We start from the raw sequence: 21,764 nt of genomic DNA, 5'->3' as shown, positions 1-21,764 counted from the left end.
TTGTTAACACTCACTATGAACTGCCACGGGTAGTCAATGTTAAAAACCCCTCCACGTCTGGAGCAAGGAGGGAGGAGGCAGATGACAGGGAAATGAGGCAGAAGTACAGGAGCAGAACTGAAGGATGCCACTGGCGTGGGAGTTTCTGACCCCTCTGCTATAAGGGGCCAGAGGCCACTGTGCCCCGCTGGGGTAAGGAGAGCCATTTGCTGGACTGAAGAGAGAATCAAGTCCTGTGTGGAGAGGTGCAGCTCTTCCACTACCGCCTGGGCAAGGGCCATGGTTTGCTATGGCAAATTAAAAACATCATGGTAGCTCCTATGCTTTTGAAAGAAGATCCTCCAGAGCAGGCTGGCTCACAACTGCCTTCACACTAGCCTCCGTGGGCATGGCTTACACAAACTCACGCCCTCAGGCAGCAGAGATCTGCAGGTCCTTGTGGGCTCTGGCGGTCACAGCCTTGCTGCACTTAAGACAGTAACTGCAGTCTTAGAATAGGGAAGGCTGCTTGGTTTGGAGGGATGCCCTTAACACAAGGCTCAGGCACAGTCGATATGTCTTCACACATCATGTGGTAAATGTCAAAGGAAAATTCCTGCCCACAAGGCAAGGGTGTTTCCGCCCTCTTGCGCCTTCTCTGAAGGACAACCTGTGGTAGGCAGGGTGGCTGGCATTGTGCTGTCATCCTCATGCTCTCATATGTAGGCACAGGACCCTCGAGCAAACAGACCCCCTTAACATGGTTTGTTTATATGTATATATAAAATGAATTGAATAACAGTAAGCTCAGGTTGTTGCCCCAGGAGCAGTAAGTAATTCTCTCGCTAAAGAAAGGCAGCAAGTCAAGGAAAATGTGTGGGCTGAAATGCACGGTAACTTTCACTGACCCCAGCATCAGGATGAATCACCACGAGATGGTGTGAGGATGGGCCTGCGGAGGGCTAATAAATCTGTTAGGTAAGCAGGAGCGCCTGAAAGTGGAGTCTTCATTAAAATACTTTGAAGAGACAACATACTTCCAGGGCTGGCTTGCAAAAAAATAGAGACACAGAGGAGCAACTGCTGCTGACAGCTCTTAAAGCAAGAGCAGCCACAGCACGGGGAGCCCAGGCAGGGAGTAGGAACGTACAGGCTGGGTGAAAAGGAGCAGTGAGCTTCCTGTCTCTCAAAGGCCTCTGTGTGCTCCATCTTGGCAAGGGGTTGCCAGCACCGTGGGGTCCTTACCACAGGGTCCATGTCAGGTGTGGACTGCTCCAGCATGGGTGTCCCATGGGCGGCAGCACTGCCAGACCACCTGTTCTACTGTGGGCTGCAGCGTGGAGATCTGCTCCATGTGGGACCCATGGGCTGCAGGGGGACAGCCTGCTCCACCAGGGGCCTCTCCACAGGCCGCAGGGGAACTGCTGCTGCCTGCCTGGAGCACCTCCTGCCCTCCTGCTGCGCTGACCTGGGGGGCTGCAGGGCTGCTTCTCTCACATTTTCTCACTCCTCTCTCCAAAATGCTGTTGTGCAGCAGTTTTTTTTTTCCCCTTTTATCTTAAATATGCTCTCACGAAGATACAACCAGTGTCACTCACTGCCTCAGCTCCAGCCTGAAGCTGGTTCCTTTTGGATTCAACTGGAGCTGGCTCTTAACATGGGGCAGCTTCTGGACCCTTCTCACAGAGGCCACCCCTTCAGCCCCACCACTTGCCACATAAACCCAATGCACGTTCCCGACTGTTCCACCTCCTCTCCGAGCAGTGCAGGAGATGGGGAATGGGGGCTGTGGTCAGTCCATAACAACTCCTCTCTGCTGCTCCTTCCCCCTCCCGTTATTTCCCTGTTCCAGCATGGGTTCTCCACAGGCTGCAGCATTGGTGCTTAGGGACATGGTTTAGTGGGTGACATTTGTAGTAGGGTGATGGCTGGAATAGATGATCTTGGAGGTCTTTTCCAACCCTAATGATTCTGTGATCCTTTAGAGCATGTCCACTTACTCTGGTGTGGTCTGTTCCACATGCATGGGCCGCAGGGGAATCTGTTCCAGCACATGGTGTACCTCCTCTGCCTCCTTCTTTCCTCACCTGGATTTTCACAGAGTTGTTTCTCTCACTTTTTTCTCTGCTGGGCCTGGCTGTGCCCTGCGGTGGGGCCATGGGTGCTGGCTGGAACCAGCTGTGTCCAACAGGCAGCAGCCCCCAGCGCCCTGCCACCACCTGGGCACCTGCACCCAGCACATAGAAGGAAAATAAAATAAAAAGGTGTTTTTGTAGAGACTCTTGGCCACAGCAAAACCGGTGACTGTTCCTTCCTAGGAAGAAGCATCTTAGAGTGCGTTGCTTCGTTCATCAACAGCCAGGCCATCTGGTCAGGATCCAAAGCATCCAGGGTGATTAACGCCATGCAGGATCAAAGAGAAAGGGCTTAATGCCAGTGAGGGAACCATTTCCTCACTGGTCCCAGCTCCTCAGACACAGCAGACGCACACACACAAATTTTTGTTGGTCTCGCTGGGTCCCCACAGGCCGCGATCACAGGCAACGGCACAGGCAGTAGCTTTCCCTGCAGGATGTTGTACTTCCCAATTTCTAAAAACTACGTTATATGACTAAGATGTGTAGTAGTCAGGCATCAGACTTGAACATGTGCTTCATCGCTGCTGACCTCTTAGATTTTTGCCCCCACAGACCGCTCCTGCTCCCCCGGCACCCTGCCACACTTGATGTGGCAAGCGGGACAGACTGGTGGATGGGAGAGCGGGCAGAGCCCGGCGCATCGCTGTCTGTACCTCAGGAGGAAAAACAGCCTGTATATTTATGCCCTGCAGAGCTGTGTCACTCCCCCAAGAACCACTGTCATGAAATGGTTGCCCCCTGTGGTCCCTGTCCCAGGAGGGACTGCAGCATTCAGGACTGAGCTTTCAGTAGCTTCTGACAACCACTCCTGATACTGACTGATGCATACTATTTAGCTGCATCTTAGAGCACCCCAGAGAGGTGACAAAAGCAATAACAGAGATGGAAATAAGGCTCAGTAGACCAAGCAAAGGCCTGAGGGAGGCAGGGAAGCTGGTTTCTAGGCCTATCTGATTACTGTTTCTGATCTTTTTTCCATGATCTTATGACTTTTAAAACAACAAGGGAAAAAAAATAATTTCTTTTCTTGCCGGGGCAGACTGTGGTGACTTAAAATTCAGGGATGCTGGTTGTGGCTTTGCAGTCAAAAATGAATGCATTTATAGAGACTGAAAATAAAATAAAGCCCTTCAAAGAATAAATTTCAGAAAATACCTCACTGGTAACCTGTCCGTCTGTTCTAATGATGCAATATCTACTATTGTCATCCTCAAAAAAAAAAAAAAGACTCTCTTCCAACCAAGTGTAACATCAGTGCAGAAAGTGAACTTTCTGAGCTTCGCTGAAGAAGGATGTCCTGGTCCCCTGGGTTTCCTTCTGGCTGTGTTACCCAGATGTTTCTAATAAACCCAAACCCACTCAGACACCCCCTATGTCCTGCTGGGCTCTCATCCCAGGATCATGTTTCCCATCGCTGTACAATCTGCTCTTTCTCCTTATACCATATATGCTTAGAAAAATCCCCAAAGCAAGCCCAGCAGGCAAGGCTGTGTGGGCAGCAGGGCCATAGGATGGGCACCAGGTCACTGGCTTCCCCAGAGGGCTCCTAGGCAAAGCTGAGGAGCCCCAAGCCCCACAGATGCACCCTCTCAAGGGATTTTCTAAGTAGCCAGGAGGCAGTGCTGAGTGGCTGTAGCCCAAAACTAGCTGAATGGTGCTCCTGCAAGGACCACAGTTTTCCTCTAGGCAGCAAAATTCATTTTTTCCCTGTGCTGTGAGAGAGCTGAACTGGCTCTATATTTTGCATCAGCAATGTTCTTTACACCCTGGCTGCTGCCGAGTGGGCTGAGAGGAGAGAGGTGGGTAAAGATAGCTTCCCTGCTCTGGCAATGACTCACCCAAGTGGGAGACCTCCTTTTTCTCCATTGAGAAGTCTGATTAAGGGTTTTTCAGGCAAAACATTTTAATTTTCTGCATAAAATTAAATTAAATTAAATTAAAAAATAAAATAAAATAAAATAAAATAAAATAAAATAAAATAAAATAAAAATAAAAAATAAAAAAATAAAATAAAATAAAATAAAATAAAATAAAATAAAATAAAATAAAATAAAATAAAATAAAATAATAAAATAAAATAATGAAATAAATGTTTGGCCACAGAGGTACCAGAGGGATACACAGAGAAACCCTAAACCATGTATTTTCTTCAGAGAAAAAAATTTCTCTTAGTGAAAATCCAAATCTGAGAGAGTGCTCAGCCAGCGTTGATGCTGACATGGAAAAGTTTCTTCTTTCTTTCTGGTCATGTCCTTTTATCCTCTAACCCGGAAAAATGTGGTATAATTTGTATCTTGCTCTCCAAAGACCTGAATAAATTCAACCAGACAGATATATAATGAGGTTTATTTAACAGACCCTTTTACACTTCAGATGTTTCCACAGACAAGCATGAATGTGGAATCCATCAGTTTCACAGGAAGCCCTTAACACCCACTTGAATTTAAAATACACACTTAAGAAAAAATTGCATTGTATTTTAATAACTGTGGGTGACTTTGGAGGTCATGAACACAGGGAGACAAGCGGCTGTATTAGCATCAAACATTAATTCCCATTTTAAGTTCTAGCAATGCGTGGCAGTCCCTGACCTGTCACTGTGCAGCTGTGGTGTTTCTGATCTTGAGAAGGCCTCTTCTGACCAGAAACCAGCAATCGTAGCACACTGTATTGCAGCTTTATTAGTCAAACACCCACCAGAGACCACTATTTTCAGAAACAGCTTGCCAACACGTTTGGGCAAATCCTATGCATAATGCCAGCAGAGGTTTAAATGATAATTCAAAGTTCAAGCCAAGGCTCATTTGTGCCCTATCAGGGTCACCTATGTAGCTGTCAAATTTCACAGCAGAGAGAGACTGTGAAAGAGGGAAAAGAAATAGCCAGCACGAACTAATTCATCCATGAATTGCTTTGGATGAGAGATTCCTGATGGCATCCCTTTATTTACAAAACCACTGATTTTCTTTCCCCAATGCTGGTTATGAAAGACAGATATGAAGAAGCACTGCTGACATCTTCCATATGTCCACGTACCTTCCCGTGCAGCGGGAGATGCGTGCGAACAATTCCTCGTGGCAGGACACAGCTCTCACAGAGCTCCCAGTCACGGAAGCAGCCCGGAGGCATCCACGTAGCCCAGAGGCATGGTACCTCCTTGGGCTGAGGGTCACTTTTGTGATCATCCTTTTGTCTCATTACTGGCTGAAAACTCACTCTGTTTGCATCTTGAAGAAATGATGCCTAGCCACACATTTCCAGGCCGCTGCCTGAGAGCATTGCAGTGCTCTCTTATTTCAGTCAGAGGAAATGCTTTTAGGAGAAATCTCTCTGGCAACCCGTATTTATCATCTTTCTGTCGCATGATCTACATTCTTTTCAACGTTATTCAGTCAATGCTCAATTAATCTCTGTTGCAAATCTTTATATCTAAATCATTTACGTCTTTCTTTTCAACAATACAAACAAAATTCAAACCTGGTATTGAAGCATAAGAAGTATTATTACATGGACAGCTTGTGTGTAGGACAATATTTCATTACCTCTTTAGCTTCTTTGTACTCTCAGGACAAAAGATGAAGTGGTCAGGTTAGCCCAATGTCCTTTAAGAGATGTCAGAAGCAAAGATTCTGAGAAGCCCCTACTCAGGCATATGGCAGCAGGTTGCTAAGAGAAAACGTTTAGCTTTGCCTCTTTAGCCTTGCAGGCAACAATCTGGGAAGGCTCAAAAAGGCTTCAGGGGGCTTTGTGGCTTCTTTTTCTATGCATCAAACTTGTCAGAAATAATAGTCTTTTAGGAAAACAAGATAACCTTGATTGGATATTGACTCCTATTTTCGGGTTGTGTAGGGCAGTGATTTCTACCTGCATGGCATCACATGCAAAAATCACCTGAAACCAAAAGTTATCACAAGGCTCTATTAACTCCCCGTGACTAAGAGACCAGTTTTTCACGCTGCTTTGCTGCCATAGTGGCTGCCTCTACACAGTCAGAGAGTTGAAGTGGAATGAGTTTCACCTTGAGAAAGGCAGCTCAAATCTACAGATGCTGTGAGAACTTGTCTGAGTATCAATTTTTCTGCATCATGCTGCCTTCATGCATGGCCTCAGTCTATCAGTGTTGCTTGACATCAGAGCCTGGAGCAGACTGCTGACACGAGCCATACAGAAAGCAATAGTGTAAGTAATGCACACAGTCATCTGTTCGTTTTCGGTGGCCATGCTTTTCTCGAGAGAGAGGATTCTTGCAAATACAGAATATGCTGTCTTGGGGTTCAGCGTGATTGCAGGCACCCGTAGGAAGCTTCTGAAATAGAAAAATGTCGTAGTTTTAACAGAATAAAAGACTAATACGTTGGTTGAAGGAAGGGGGAGACCTTCTTTCTACTTAAACAGTAATGGTTACAAAATGTGAGACTCCTGTGTCTCTAAATTACTGCTTACTAAGGCACTTCAGTGAATCAATCTCTGCAAATAGCTATCCCATTTTAACTTCTCTCTAGGCGTCCACTAACCCAGCCTCCTGCTTTGACTCTGAAAGCAGAAGTGGCTGCCACTGGCTACTGAATTATAGGCTCTGGCATCACTGGAATGACATTTCATACAAACAAAAATTAGCTATGGTTTAAAATATATAAAATAAATAAATAAACAGAATAGAAGAGAGAAAGCGTCTGAGGGGAGAAGGATGTATTTTCCTTCCAATTGCTGTATATGTGGCATCCTCTAAGACAACATGAGCAGGAGCCAGTGCCAACACACAGAGACGAGCCGCCTACCACTTCTCATGAAACTAGATGCAAGCAGGATGCCTCTCAAATTGTCTAGCAACATTGCCAGGCTAGGTATTTGAGCCTACGTTTAATTTTAGCAGCTGCTGGCAATCGGGAGATGTGGGCAGTCATATATTGTGCATGCTAATGACACATAATGGTGTTGGCTGATCCTTTGTTTCTCTTTACAAATTGCAGTTCCAGTAAGCTAATAAAGGAGAGCTTTAGGTACCAGAGCTAAGAGCCTCACAGCTTCAGTCCTGAGCCATGTCTCAGGCTCTGGTCCCAGGGCCTGGTGGCAAACCAAGCTGAGCAGGGCCTGCCACTTGTCCAGTTTCTATCCCCATGCAATCTTCTCGACTAAGTCCATACTGCATGTTACAGGGTCACATAATTAAAAGGATCACAGAACTAAACCAGCTGAAAAATATCCCTAACAAAATATACTTTGAGGGTTATTTTAGATAAGCTATCCATTCAATGTAAATATCAGTCATACATAATTGCACGTTGTCATATATAATTGTTATGTATTTTTGTGCATGTAAACTTACACTTTTTTACTATATCTGCTGCTAAACATCAAAACTTGTCATTTTTAACCCAGATGAGTTTATTGCTGTGGTTCCGTCTGGGACTCCAGATCTGATTTTTCACCTTATGACTACAATCTACAAGCTGTAGTCAGGACAGCAATATTTATTTAATGCAGCAAGCATAACATCTAGGTAACAACAGTGATGGTGACCCAAAGGATTACCCTTTTGAACCTCCGTCATCTGGCTGGTCCATGAGCTGGTGATGGGGAGAAACAGCGCAGGGGTGCAGGAAGGGCAGCTGCTTGCACACAGCTGGAGCAGGGAGTCAGCAACGGCTCCTTCCTGGCCTCCCACGTGAAAGCTGCTGGAGGCTGAGGGGCTGCAGAGGTGAAACCAGTGGTGAAACCAGCCGACCTGCTGGCTGGCCGGCCAGGGCATCTCTTCTGCTTAGCAAGCTGCAGCCCCAGAGCAGTTTCCCTCCTCTGCTTAGGGCTTCCCATTACATGGCACTAAAACACCAAGTTGTATGATAGTGTAATGGAAAAGATTTTTTTAAACAAACAAACAAAAAAAACCACCTTAAAGCCAGAGTTAAAAAGAACATAGATCTCCAGAAACAGCTCATTAGGAAGCTGGAATTAAGCACAAGTGAGTAGGAATTTTAAAGATGACATGCTAATTTTTTTAATTCAAATTATTGATATTGCAATCTTCTATTAATTTTCCTCTAATTTGCGTATGCACTTAAGAGAAAATATACTGCCCATCCATCTTGTCAGGCACATACACCCAGGATTTTAACAGCAAGAGACGGAGAGAACAAATCCAAGGTTAGCGGAGAGAAAGCTGCAGAAGTACCCCTCTGTCGCTGGGAAGTCTGAGTGGCTCTCCAGTAAATAGAAGGGAATGCAGTTTTGCAACACACGGGGTGCGTAAACCCTATAGCTTCACAGTTTCTTTTTTCTGCATTACTTCAGTTGGAGTGCTTCAAGCACACTACTGAAAATGTCAGAGGACAAATCAATATCATCAAGAGGAGAGTGTTGTTGATGTACCGCTGCATCACATGTGAGGAGAGGGACAGCACTCCCTTCTGTAGTGTTTTTGCTGGTATGAATGCTACTGTCTGACACTTAGCCCCTAAGGGAGAGAAAAGTGTTGGGATTTTAATCTTGCTTCAAATAACCACCCTCACTCTAATTCAGCTCAAAGCTCAGAAACCATTAGAAACCATCTCCAGGGTGTGTCACAGCAGAAAACCAAAATGCTTGTTTAGAAAGGAAGGGAGTAATTTTCACATAGTTGGAGGAGGCCTGGGTTGAAAATAATCATTATCAGCTGATTCACTGCGTCTGGTGCCTGGTGCCCCAGAAGACGGGTCTTGCCTGAAGCGAGGAGGGCCGGAGCTCAGTACCCACAGGTCATGGTGAGGAGGAGGAGGGGCGGGCATCTGCTCGGGGATGTGCGGACAGACAGCTTCAGAAGAGCTAAGGTGCAGCACAGCGAATGGGCAGCTCTCCGCTGGAACAGTGGAACAGCATTAAAAAAAAATCTAATAAAAATGAGTGGTTCATACTTTTCAGAGCAATTTTGTCAGACTCCCTGAGAATTCAGACTAGAGGCCATAAAAGTGTGTTTGTCACTGTGGTCCCCACCTCTGTGGAGCTATGTAGGCAGTCAGGTAAGGAATTAACAAAAGCAAACATCTTTCACACAGGAAAAAATAAAGAAATAAATAAAATAAAAAGAGGCTGGAGGCTCTCTTTAATGGAGAGCTTTGCCATTTAACATTGTTCTATTTTGGTAATATAAAAGAGAGTTTTGATAATGGTTTGAGAAGATGATTTTTTTTTCACCTTTTTTAACAGCCTCCTGCTTGCCAATACTTGGCAACCTGCTGTTACGTTATGCTTACCTCATGTGCTAAGCTTAACCATTTTTAATGACTTCCTTACTTTCAATTTGATAAATCTTTTTTTTTTTCTTGCTTTCCTGTCTTTTTATGCATTTGCACGTCATCTTATTAGTTTTTTTTTTTTTTCTGTGCTTTGTTCTCATGTGAAATATGACCGAGTTACGTGCAAAGCCTTGGAGCACATCCATCATTACTTCTTTTCTGGATTTAATTTTCCCCACGCCCTTGACAGCATTATTCATGTATTTCTTGGCTGGCAGCACCCTTACTAGCACATTTACGCTACAAATGCCCACTGGCTCTACCGAGACTTGGACCACAAGAAACTTGCCCTGTGGGCTGCCAACCCCCCACAGCAGTCACACACTGCCCTGCTGCCTGCCTCGGCCTGCAAACAAACAGCCCTTGGTCCTCAGTGTCGTTTTCGGCTGAGGCCAGCCTGGTGCCGTGCCCAGTGGCTTTGAGGCCTGGACCTGCAGCAGCCCAAGCACAGAGCAGCCCAGGCCCTTGGGGCACGGAGCCAGAGCAGGGCAGAGCAAAGTCCCCAGCAGCCCAGCTGTGGTGGAGGCCCATGTCTGCACACACCTTAGCTATGGCGAGAGAGCCTTGCTGCACCACAGGGCTGAGGCAGCCTCGGCTTCTCCCTCATGCAGGGCTCCCCTTTCTCACAGGGAAGACACAGGCCACCAGGCTGGTGGGCGACGTCCCCCACCCAGCCCCAGCGCGGCAGTGCCTGGCTGCTGTGGGGGCAGTGCCACCTGCCAGCGTGAGCCCCAGAGGTGGTTTGTGGCCCCATCGGCTTGGGGATGCCCTGCGCCATCTCTGCAGGGCTGGGCTGATGGCTGGTGCCCATGCAGACCCTTCAGCTCTGCCATACAGGTTAATACATTTCCTCCTTACAACCTCAGGATGCGTGTCCTCTCCATTCAGGAGCATCATCAGATTTTATAAAGAGTGCTGCTTTTCTGTCTGGCGTGTTTGAATTCATTGTCAGAGTGACATCAGCTGGGAAAAGCTGGTACTGGAGCAGAACTTCATCTCAAAGAAATTTCTTCCTAAACAAAAGCAAGTTGCTCCATGGCTCCACAGAAAGACACCTCAGTTCTTCTGACGTCCAAAAATCCTGGGAAAACTATAACTTCTCATAAGCTGAAAGCAACAACTGACCTCCTGCTTCAGAAGAGTTACCCAGATTAATATCCAATGAAGTTGTATTTTATGAATTTAAACTATAAATTCTTTATACTTGACATTAGCAAGAGAAAACTAGAGGGAAACAGCGAAGCTCAACCTCTTTGAAGGACAGAGCTGGGCACAGTGGGGTTTTCTGTTTCAATCATACAGGAATGAAGCTTCAGCACCAGCTCTCATGGGGCTTGGATGTGGCAATTATCATACTGAAGGGCTAGCTGCTTGATACATTTTTTTCTTTCCATGCTAGCTGTAGTAATTGTATTTTAATGTTATATTAAGGCTACAGGCTTCTCATTAAAAGGCAAAGCAGTTGCAACACAATACTAAGTGATTCAATATATGTTTATAATAATTTCTGCTTCTGGCTGGCAACTCATGTAACACGCAAGAATATAATGGATTTCATATGATTTTGGCATAGATCAGGATTATATTTCTTTCTGAAAGATATCAACAATTGCTGTAAAATAAATTATCTCGGACAATTCTGGCATACATAGATGAGCGGGAAATATATCAAGATTTTCTTTGGAAACGAAGCACGCATACTTTTTTGAATATGTGATAGGTAACGCTGGAGAAATCCTCCTCAAAGAGGAAGACAGGTAAAGCAAGCCTAGGAGACTCAGATCAACATTGAAAGATTTTTTTTGTTTTCTTACAGCAGGAGACTGTAATCTTTATGGAATTTTTTTCAGCCAAAGATCTCCATAGGTACAGCTGAGCTGATCTTTTGGGAAAAGAAACTGTATGAACTCTTATATAATAATATATGTGATATTTGCTACTCTAAAATCTGTTACAGATTTCAACATTGACAGAAGGACTTTGGGCTAGGATTTTGTTCAGTGACCAAAGTTGTGCATTCCCAGCAAGTGACAGGCATTTTCAGTGTCTAAGGCAAGCCTTGCAAAGGGAAGTCACTTTTTTCATGCAGAAAGCTGAATACTATAAAGGTCAGAGGAACCAAAACTTTCTAGACACAAGCTAATTTATGATACTATGGAAATATCCCACGGAAATTCAGTCTGCACACAGCAAGTCTTCTGGGAGAAGGGAAAAAGCTGAGATTCCCAGAAGAATATCACTCTTGAATTTTTCTTGGCACCAATACCCTTTGGTAAAAAGACAGGTGCTGAGCTAGCACGTTCCATGGGATTACTCTCAGGAAAAAGGAGTCATTTTACCTTTAGTTCTTCCATTTCATGAAAGGGTTTTCAAGGTCATATCAGGAAAGGGAAAGAGCAAAGTGCTTATGGGAGTAAACAGCTCCAGTAATTTTCATAGTATTTATGAAAGTTAGATTGAGTTGAAGTTTTGTAGTTTCGCAGCAGCGAACAGCATCTGGCTAAACTTTAATTTTGCTGCTGGTTAAAAGAAAATTATGAGCAGTAGCTGAAGCAATGGAAAACTGCAGGAAAAGTGCAGAGCATTACAGCACGCTTCTCTTTAGCAAGAGTTGTTCTACACGCGCAAGGCCAACTACAGTTTAAAAAATGAAACACAGGAGTCACTGGGATTTAGAGGCTGCAGAAGCAAAGACTTTAAATGCATCATTTCAAATGCTTCATTGTTCTAATGCAACACTCTGTTAGGAACCTGTCAGCTCCCCAGGTTTACAACTCAGTGGTCATATCTGTTAGCTGGTGTTGAAAAGAATTCCCCTCAGAACACCTGAAGTTTAATCAGACTTTTTTTTTTTTTTTCAAAACCCTTCACTGAAGCTCAGATAATTAGAAAAGAAATGTTTCTAGGTGTAAGCTCTTAAAAATGAAAGAGAGAAACTGCATTTATATGTTTACTCTTTCTTGCCCAAGGGTATAATCAATTTCAGTTGCTTCAGTTTGCAGATAGTAATGATATATAGGCAAGAGCTACACTAATGCTGTCTGGTTTATTTTACAGGAACTTTCTGAGATACAGCGCCAACAGGCAGTCTTTTGGCTTACAGTACCAGGCTGACAGTACCAGGCTGCTCTCAGCCAGCAATCAGCATCAGCAGCTCTCACTGCTTTTTCTCAGAACTTTTTTTAGCTAAACAAAGTTTCTGGGCTTCCTTGCATTTTAGTTTTTTGGTGATGCTTCTGTTTCTCTCTCCTCTTGCTTGCATGCATCTTCAGTCAACATCAGTGCTCTGCCTGTATGTATATTCAGCCTATTAAATAATGTGTCCATCCTCAGAGTTAAAATTTCTGAGTAACTTTGCACCTGTAAGGAAAAGGCTTAAACTTCATTTTTTTTTCCTCTTTTCCTTTTATCTCTTCAGCCATGTTCCATTCAAAAATAAACGCAGTGGCTGATGGCCTTCCTTGTACCTCTCGGCCTGGTCTAGCACACCTTCTGGTCCAGGGAGAAACTCGCATCTGTTGCTGCCTGCCTGGTGTTACCTTTTTACAATTGTTTTCAGAAATTCAGTGCTGCTGTTTTCAGCTCAGTGCCAGTTTAGTATCATAAATCAGCTGCCAGTCTCGCACCATACTCCATTTAGCTACCACCTCTCCTGGAAGAACTATCCTCCTTTTGACAAAACATTTCATGAGCAAGAAGGAAACCAATGAAAAAACCTGTTGAAGCCTCTTTTCCAAAGCATGTGAATCCTTTCCATCCCAACAGACGCACACCCATGAACCAGCTCTCTTTGAGTTCTTCCTGCTGCTCTAGTTGAGCACCACTCAGCAATGGCTGGTGCACAGCTGCATGCTGCCGGTTGCATAAAGGCTCACTTATGCTTTATTTTCCTACCTGGGCACACTGATTTGAGAGTACAATCTCACTTACTCAGCTATTCAGCCTCACAGAACTTGGGAACTTTTCTTTTTTTAATATATATTCTAAAGACTTCCAGCATATTCAGATTATTAGTAGCAACTACAATTAAGCAATTAAGTAAACAAGCAAACAAATTTTCCACAAGTTTTCACCCTCATCAGAGCTATGCTGAGCTAACCAAGCAGTTTTCCTGCAGTGTTTCTAATCAGCAGTTTCAACACTGGCAACCTGAAAGCAACTACAAAGAATAAACTGATTTTTTATTAACGTCTACTGCCCAACAGTTGTTTTACAATTCAGGAACTGTTGGGCATTTAAAAAAATGCATTTCAGATAACTTCAGCTGTTTCTGGTTACATTAGACAACTATTTATGTAAGGAGTTCAGCTGTTTCCGTTATCTGCTCCTTTGACTGCTTTTCTTTTTATTCAGTAACAGCATAAATAAGTTGCTTGCAATTATTATCAATAATTAATTACCTTTGGATTCTTTCTTTCCTGTCATAACTAGTTATGGTGATACCACCTCCAAAAAGAAAATGCTTGGATGTTGTGTGCCATGAACCACAAACACAACAATCAAACCCTCTGTCCGTTGAGGCAAATGATATATTTGTAACCCATTAAGTGGTTTTCTTCTAATACCACTCCTGTTAGCAACATTTAATTTAGGTTTCCAGAAAATCAGTTCCACAAGTTATTTTAATTAAAATCAGACATTAAACATTTGTTTTTCCCCCTTCTCAGCATTTTAAAATCTTAGTTTCAAATTACTAATGGCCAAGACATCAACATGCTAAAATTACAAGCTGGTAAGGTTTCAGTTTGGTGCCTAGTTAGGTGCTTTGGGCTCTAATCGCAAAATAAAGATGCAAAATGTAACTGAGTCATAACACATCTAACGTATTAAGTCCCACATTACAACTCTAGAAACTAGTCAATCATTCTTCTGCTTAATTACTAAAGTTTCTTTAGCATCATCTATATGAAGAATTACGTCCCCAAAAGAAAAGTTGCACACTGTCACAACACAATCATTAATACAATTCTGGAGGAAAAGTCTAGTTGGTATATTTCCCATACGCTGGTGCAAATGGATCTTCTGCAATGCTTCCTTCAAAAAATGTTCCCATAAACTCATGTCAATGGACACTGTATCATGTTTCTTTCATTATCAGGCAATGGTGTCTTGTGTTGGCTTATTTTGCTTAGGATTGATAATTGCAAGATATCAGTTTGCAATTCTCTATACTGTTCCAATCAAGATTTTTTTCAGAGAAAGCAAATCCCAAAACAAACTCAGACTGACATAAAGATACTAATTACTGTGAACGCCAATAAAAGGTCCTCATTTAATAGGATGCTGAACACTTGTGAGTGCACTTTAAAAGGCCAACAAATTACTGAAGCATTCTTAGAATTACCTTCTGCCATTACTTGTTTGCATGCTATTGCTGCTGAGAGAAACAGAAACATGAAATCAAGCAATCTGTTAGGTTTAAAGATGACTGAATATTTCCATACTGAACTTGGCAGTCCAGACAGAGGACTTAAAAGGTATGAGAAGATTTCTATCAAGACACAATTTAAAAACAATGTAGTAAGAGTGTAAACAGAATTTGGTCTTTTTTAAGAACACTACTCACTACTGAATTAGCAGGCCATATGAAGTTAAGTGAGACTATCTGCAAGAATGAAACAAATTCCTTGCTGGGAGGTATTCAATTTACAGTTCAACATTAATCTTTCCAATTTAAATACCCTTAAAAACATAACATTGTTGTTTTACCTGGCTCCATTTTGTCCTACTGTTAAGTTTCCATCATTATTTTTATAAAAGCACCATTTTGAGGTTTACAATTAAGATGTTAAAGAAAGCTGTTACAGTAATGATGCATACTGAGTGCCAGTTTTAAAGTGGAAACAGAAGCACATATCAAGTCAAAGACGATGCATCTTCAGACAATATGGTAATTTTCCTTCTTCCTGTAACTAGCTTGTGATCTTAAGAGTAATGAGAATGACATGCATGTATTAATCCTTAAACTGTTTGCGCACAAACATTACAGATGGCTTTCTGAAAAATTAAGAAGTAAACAAGCATTAGCCATATAACATTTTTATTTTACTATATTGACATTTTCTGCACAAATATTTTAGAGTAAAAATAGAAAATAATTGTTTTGTGTAAAATTACCAAAAAAATGCAAAACAAAAGAAATACATAATTTTAGCAGAGTATAAGTGTCTTTATTTAAAGAGTAAAAAGTATGCAAAAAACCTTCTGTTTTACAAAAAAATGGGAATATTCTTTCTGTGTTTTCCTTCTGGCAGCAACAGAACAACTCTTGACAATATATCCTACATCTGTTATTTCATTGAAGACATCAAGTTAGTCACAGGTTTCTCCCTCAACTGCAGAAAATGTGACTGATTTTATAATTGTTTAAAAGATTTCTTCTTTACCAATTTGAACAAGGTGGAAAAGCAGATGATCCCACAATAAAGAACCCAAAGGACTGTATCATACCCACTGAAAAGCTTCAAAATAATAATCAGATGTATTTACAAAGTGTGATATAAGAACTCCCTAGAGGGCTTATCATGTAATAAGAACATTCAGGGGAATAAAGTATTAATATTACATTTCAACTTTGCTATTAGTTTATCCTACTGCAGTCCAGTTCTATTTAGTAAAAATATTTTAAGCTCTTCTTTTTGTACTGTATTTTAAACTTTAAAAGGCCTTTCATGAACTCTGCTAAATACAACTGTGACTTGTTTTGGACTTTTGTTTAGTAATGGAGCAGTGTTACATACATCGTTGCTGCCACTGAACTATCAGCTTCATCTTATTATTAGTAAGCAAATCTACATCTATTTGCGCAAGTCACCTCAAACACTTGCCAACGGGTGAAATTAGACTATTTTAACAGTAAGAAGTGGATTGACGATTGACCTCTTGTGACAGACACATACTTTGCTCAGGGTTTAAAAAAAACTATTTAAAAAAAAAAGCCAACATGCTTAGCAGATGGAGTGCTTTAAGCACCCAAGAAAGAAAACAATATTAAGAGTAATTGAAAGAATCTGTCAAGAAAATGTTATAACTGTGGAGGTAATGAAAAAAGTAGACTAGAAATGCATGCAAGATTTCTTATGTATCAAAAGCTATCTGCAGATGAACATCCACCTATAAAACAAAACAGATTTGACCTCAATACATTTTTAAAATAAACATAAAGAAGAGTATTCTGTATTTCCTGCCCTCTGACTGCAAGTATGACCATTCACTTTCAGATCAAGAGCAACAGCCCAGTGCTCTCACTACTCAGTATAAAGAAATTTTATGTTTAGAAACTCTCTGTACAAGCACTTTTGATTTAAGGTTTAAGGGTAGCTCACTCTCACAGAATTAAAGGTTTTCCCTTAACCATTTTCATTTTAATTAACTGTGAAGTGTTGGGAAGGGCGGGGGGGGTGTCAATTATAAAAAGTTGCAAAATATGCCTTGTGACGTAAATATTTATACTGTTTAATAACATGAAGGGGCAAAACCAAAACAAAACCATGCTATTTTCAGACATCAAAAGAAAGTCCAATAGGCATCAGTATAGAAGCTCAAACATTGCAGCCTACTTTTTACTGCACATTTGCATGAACTACTCTCTATACTAGTGTCTCAGAATTCAGAATACATTCCAACTATTTCTATTCATCATCCAGACTTCGAATTGCACCCAGCTCTGGAGCATGCATTTGGCTTATGAAGCTTCAAAAACATCATTTGAAGTTCAGAAAGAAAATTAATTTTAAATAAAAGTTACACATCTTTGTACTTCTATATATGTCAGACTGTACAATAATTTGGAAATCAAACTTGAGTTCTCTTTAAAACTATTTCCAATTTGCATTTTCTTTCTAAACAGGAAGGGACTACTGACTGTGATTAACTTAGGTCTTCAGTTACTAAGGTTGACTACCATGCAGGTATAAGCACCTTGCAGAACAGAGCATTAAAAAAAACCCACCAAAGCAAACTACTCTTTGGGCAAGGGATATTTTTTCAAGTTTTCAAATCACCTGATGGGGGAGGGGGGGGAGTTGTTTTTTTTGTTAAATGTCTAGCATCAATAATGTCTTTCAAAACAGGTAAGTACTTGCCCTCATATACGCATATTATCTACACATTACAATGAATACTCATAATTGGCTTTTCACCTAAGCCAGATCTAAACCTGGATCTCCTTCTTCAGCACAGATCTTCAGTTCGGTCTAGTCTTAGTTTGCTTTGCTTATAAACACGGAAGTCATTTTAAGAACCTAATGCTTTGTAATGTTTAATATGTCTTTCAACTCTGCTTGATTAAATGAGAATAATGAACACGTTTAACTTTGAAAGCCTCAAATTCCATTTGGTAGTTCAGCAGAGAACAAAAGACTGGAAAGAACTGAATCCAGACGAACTGATCAGCCTGCTTACTGTATGTACTTCATTTCTGTTAAAAGCACTGCAAAAAATATTTCGTAGAGCTGTGGGCACAGAACACTAACCAGTTCAACTTCTCTCCCCAATTTCAGACTGTATACCACGGAGGCCCTGACTCAGTTGCGGAAGCTGCAGTGATCCCTTAACTTACACTGAAACATATGCTGTTAAAAGATCCAAATTTATGGCAGTCCCAGTTCTTTGTAGAAAATCATGCACTGTATTGTACTGTGAAGAAACAGAAGAAGCTTCAAATTCTGATAAAACTAAGAGCAACTGCTCTGGTTATATAGGAAAGGCCTCAGGCTCCCACTTTTAGGTCCTAGTGCTTAATTATCTTTCTCTGTTTGCAGGGATGCTGTAGCTAGTGCTACTGCTGTAACTGGCTGAGCAATGCCGTGAAGCTGCATCTTGGCCAGTTTCTTTTGCTCACATTCTGTTACCAACCGATTCAACTCTGCTGCGCTGTATCCAATGAGAGTTTTCAAGTCGCAGACAAATTTGTAGACAAACCTCTTGCCTTGCACTTTGCAGATCATGTCTCCATCATAGTAATATCTGTAAAAAGAAAAAAAAACAACAAGTTTTCAGCATCTCTAACTTCCATACACAGTCACTTACTTAGCGACACTTGGACACTAAAACATGAATCCTTTGCACATCAATATTCTCATGTGATTTCATATACTGAGATAACATTTAGGCTTTTTTTTTTCTCCCATAAGAAAAGGGAAGAAGGTTGAAAGTTTTCCCTGCACCTTGATATGTTAGGTGGAAACAAACCACAATAATTATATTATAAACTGTAGAAAGCACCAAGACCATTTTTAAACTGGAGAAATTCAAAACAGCTTACAGGGATAAGGGGGTAAAGTTTATATAGCGCTTTGCCTTAATAAGAAAATGTTATCTCCTCCCTCGTTATTGTCCTTTGCCTTCTTTATTCACCTCTGCTTTTCCGAGACAAACTGTTTATGTTGGAAACAGCTTGAAAATTAGCACTGTGGTTTTTACACTACTAAAAACAAGTGAGAGAGTGACTTTTAAAGACAGAACTATAAAAGCACACTTTTTTTTATAGTTAATACTTGCTAAACAACATCCTCTGCTTTTACTTACAACTAAAAATCATTTCTCTAACTATGAACACTTTTTACCTTATGTCACAGAAGAATTATCGCACTGAACAGAGATGCGGAAAAGATAACATAAACCCTATATGACTCATTGTACTCAAGAGACATTACAGTATAAGTATTTGATTAATACCAATAAAATAAAGAAGCCAGCATTTACAGTTTTGTTGCTGTTCTTGTCTGACTGCAGGGATTAATTGAATGCACATTTTATTTCTCATTAGGAAAACCTAAGTGGTTAGGACATAACTTGGACTTGATGAGCTTAACAAACCTGTGATAAATTTGAAAAAAACCAACCAAACAAACACAAAAAAAACCACAATTTAGTTTCCTCAAAACCATCACCCAGATGTTGTATAAGATAGCTCAGATTTCTTGACTGCCTAAAACTCAACCCTCTGAGTGACATGCTGGAACAGTAAAGATATTTCTCATTTACCATCAAAATCGAGTCAAGTAAAAGACTAACTTTAGTTTCCGAGGTCTAGGGGAAAGTAGGTAAGTTACTAAGAAAGCAACTATATTTTTTTGGACACTTCAAGTTCAGTATTTATGCAAAGGGCCAAAACCACTCAAGATTCCCACATCTCGTGATAGAAACAATCCGATTAGAATTGAAGCTATACGATATATATATCTCCTATATATATTAGTATTATGTTGAATTAGTATTACATAATATATTAGTATTATGTTGAATACACTTCTGGTTACAGCATTTGCCTATTCAAAACCACAAACAAAGAGCTAAAATACCCATGCAAGTTTAGAAATTCTTAGTTGTTGGATCTTTTGGAGTTGCACGAGCACTTTGTTTCAGAATAATAGAGGAGATGAATTCTTTCTCTTCAAGTCTCACTTCCCTACTGGGTAATTAAGCAGATGCTGATTTTAGAACATTCACCAACTTGTATGTAACAAAAAAAGCTGCTATTCCTTTTTTTCAGGAAGATACTGCCTGATTTTCCTGCAGCTGGGCAGAAAATTTAGCACATTTAATAATATCAACATCATTTCTGGTACTAATCAAAATTGACATAATGATTTCAGTACATTAGTAAACAAAACATATTACCATTTTTGTTTTAATAAAAGTTTGGCTTGACAACAGTGTTTATCTCAGTAGTAGTAAGAGGCATTAAATATCCCTTCAGACATTCAAGTGTTAGAAAACATGTCAATATTGATGCAGCTGCCAAAATGGCAAAACTTTGTGGAATGTGATTTTTGTAATTCTGACTGAAATATAAATACAAAACTTCTCTAATAGTGATTTATGCAAATTACTATGCAGACATCTGTTTAATATCCCAGCGATAAGAGCATTATCCCAGAGTTCTTCAGCTGCCTTTGAGATCTTCTGCATAGTTTGTTGACAAAACCCCAAAACCATTATCATCGTTTATACGATCTGATGTTCCAGAAAGTTTTCACGTATACCTTCAGTGCATAAATGAATAGATTCAGAAAAGCAAGCAGGAAATATGGGAATGGTATTGGAATGATAGAGGCTGGGGACTGTCTGTCTGGGGAGCAGCTCTACCTACCAGGGGAAAGGCCCTGGGCACCTGCACTGACTGCAAGCTGAGCACGGACCAGCAGCATGTCCTGGCGGTGGAAACTGCCCAAAGTGGCCTGGGCTGCACAAATAAAAGTGCGGCTAAGAGGTGAAGGGAAGTCACTACCCTTCAGCTGGCACTCATGAGAGCATATCTAGAATACCACGTTCAGTTCTCAGTTACCCAGTACAAGAAAAACAGACAAACTGAAGCAAGTTCTGTCAAGGGCTCTTGTGATAGTTGGGGCTGGAGCACTTCCACTGCAAAAAGGTTGGAGGAACGGGGCTATTTAGCTCAGAGATGGCTTCAAAGGGACCTACCAGTTAGACAGGTCCCAATACCTACAGAGAGGTCACTGAGAAGAAAAAGCCACACTCCTCATAATGGCACACAGCAGAAGGACAAGAAAAAACAGAAAAAGAACAGCATAAACTGAAACAGGAGAGGTTGAGACTGGATATGAGGACTTTTTCCCCCAGAGGACAGGCAAGTAGTGGGAGAGGTTGCCGAGTGAGGTTGTGGAGGCTTGTGGAGGATTCCAGATCTGCCCAGAAATAGGCCCTGAGCAGCCTTGTGCCAGGTTGGACCGCAAGCCTCCTGAGGCCCTTCCCAGTCACAGGATTCTGTGATCCTATGAAAAAAGTAATGCTCTAATTTAAAATATAAATATTAAGATTGCAAGGACGGCCATACAAGTGCAGACTTAAGATCTACCTAGAACAGAATAATTACTCCAATGAACCAAAAGCAAATGCCTAAGGAAAAGCATGAAAGTAGAGAAGATATATAATAATGCTCTTCCTTGCTTTCAAAGACCTGGGGCTCAAGAACTTCTAGGAGTTCCACTTTTCTGTATTTAATACACCTCAAGGTTTTTTTTGTTGTTTTTTTTTTTTTTTTATTAATTTGTCCTCCTGCCTCAAACTCATACAATCATTTAGACATCCACAATAACGCGCCTAAAGGAGTTAAAAGACAATAAAAGGTATAGGCTATATATTTGCTGCTTGTCTATTTCTTTTCATGCCTCCTGTTCACGTAAATGAGATAGGGAGCAGTCATTCTTTATAAAACCATGAATGGCATAGTCAGTAGCTTCCAACCTCCCCCAGTATTAACATCATTTCTTACAGAGGTATATTTAAAGAGAATTTGATATTTTTTAAACAACGATAGATGAGTTTACTTCCTTCTAGAAGGATAACATAGCCAAAAGTGTAAATAATTAAAAGTAAATCTTGGATCTGACTTCAAACGATATACACCCTTACT

General features: G+C 41.3%; 1 protein-coding gene across 2 annotated transcripts in view; it reads right to left on the bottom strand.

The window, feature by feature from the left end:
• Nucleotides 1–15,408: 15,408 nt before the first annotated feature.
• Nucleotides 15,409–21,764, bottom strand: part of GABPA (GA binding protein transcription factor subunit alpha) — a 23,837-nt gene continuing 17,481 nt past the window's right edge. For both annotated transcript variants that reach the window (XM_083841510.1, XM_083841509.1), the window contains exon 10: nt 15,409–18,352. In XM_083841510.1, the coding sequence (XP_083697636.1) occupies nt 18,124–18,352 (229 nt within the window). In that variant the 3' untranslated portion in view covers nt 15,409–18,123. The remainder of the gene's footprint in view (nt 18,353–21,764) is intronic.

The sequence above is a fragment of the Anser anser genome, assembly GCF_964211835.1.
Source record: "Anser anser genome assembly, chromosome: 1".
Classification (NCBI taxonomy): Eukaryota; Metazoa; Chordata; class Aves; order Anseriformes; family Anatidae; genus Anser; species Anser anser.
Note: the sequence above shows the minus strand (reverse complement) of the source record. Positions and strands in the feature narration are given on the sequence as shown.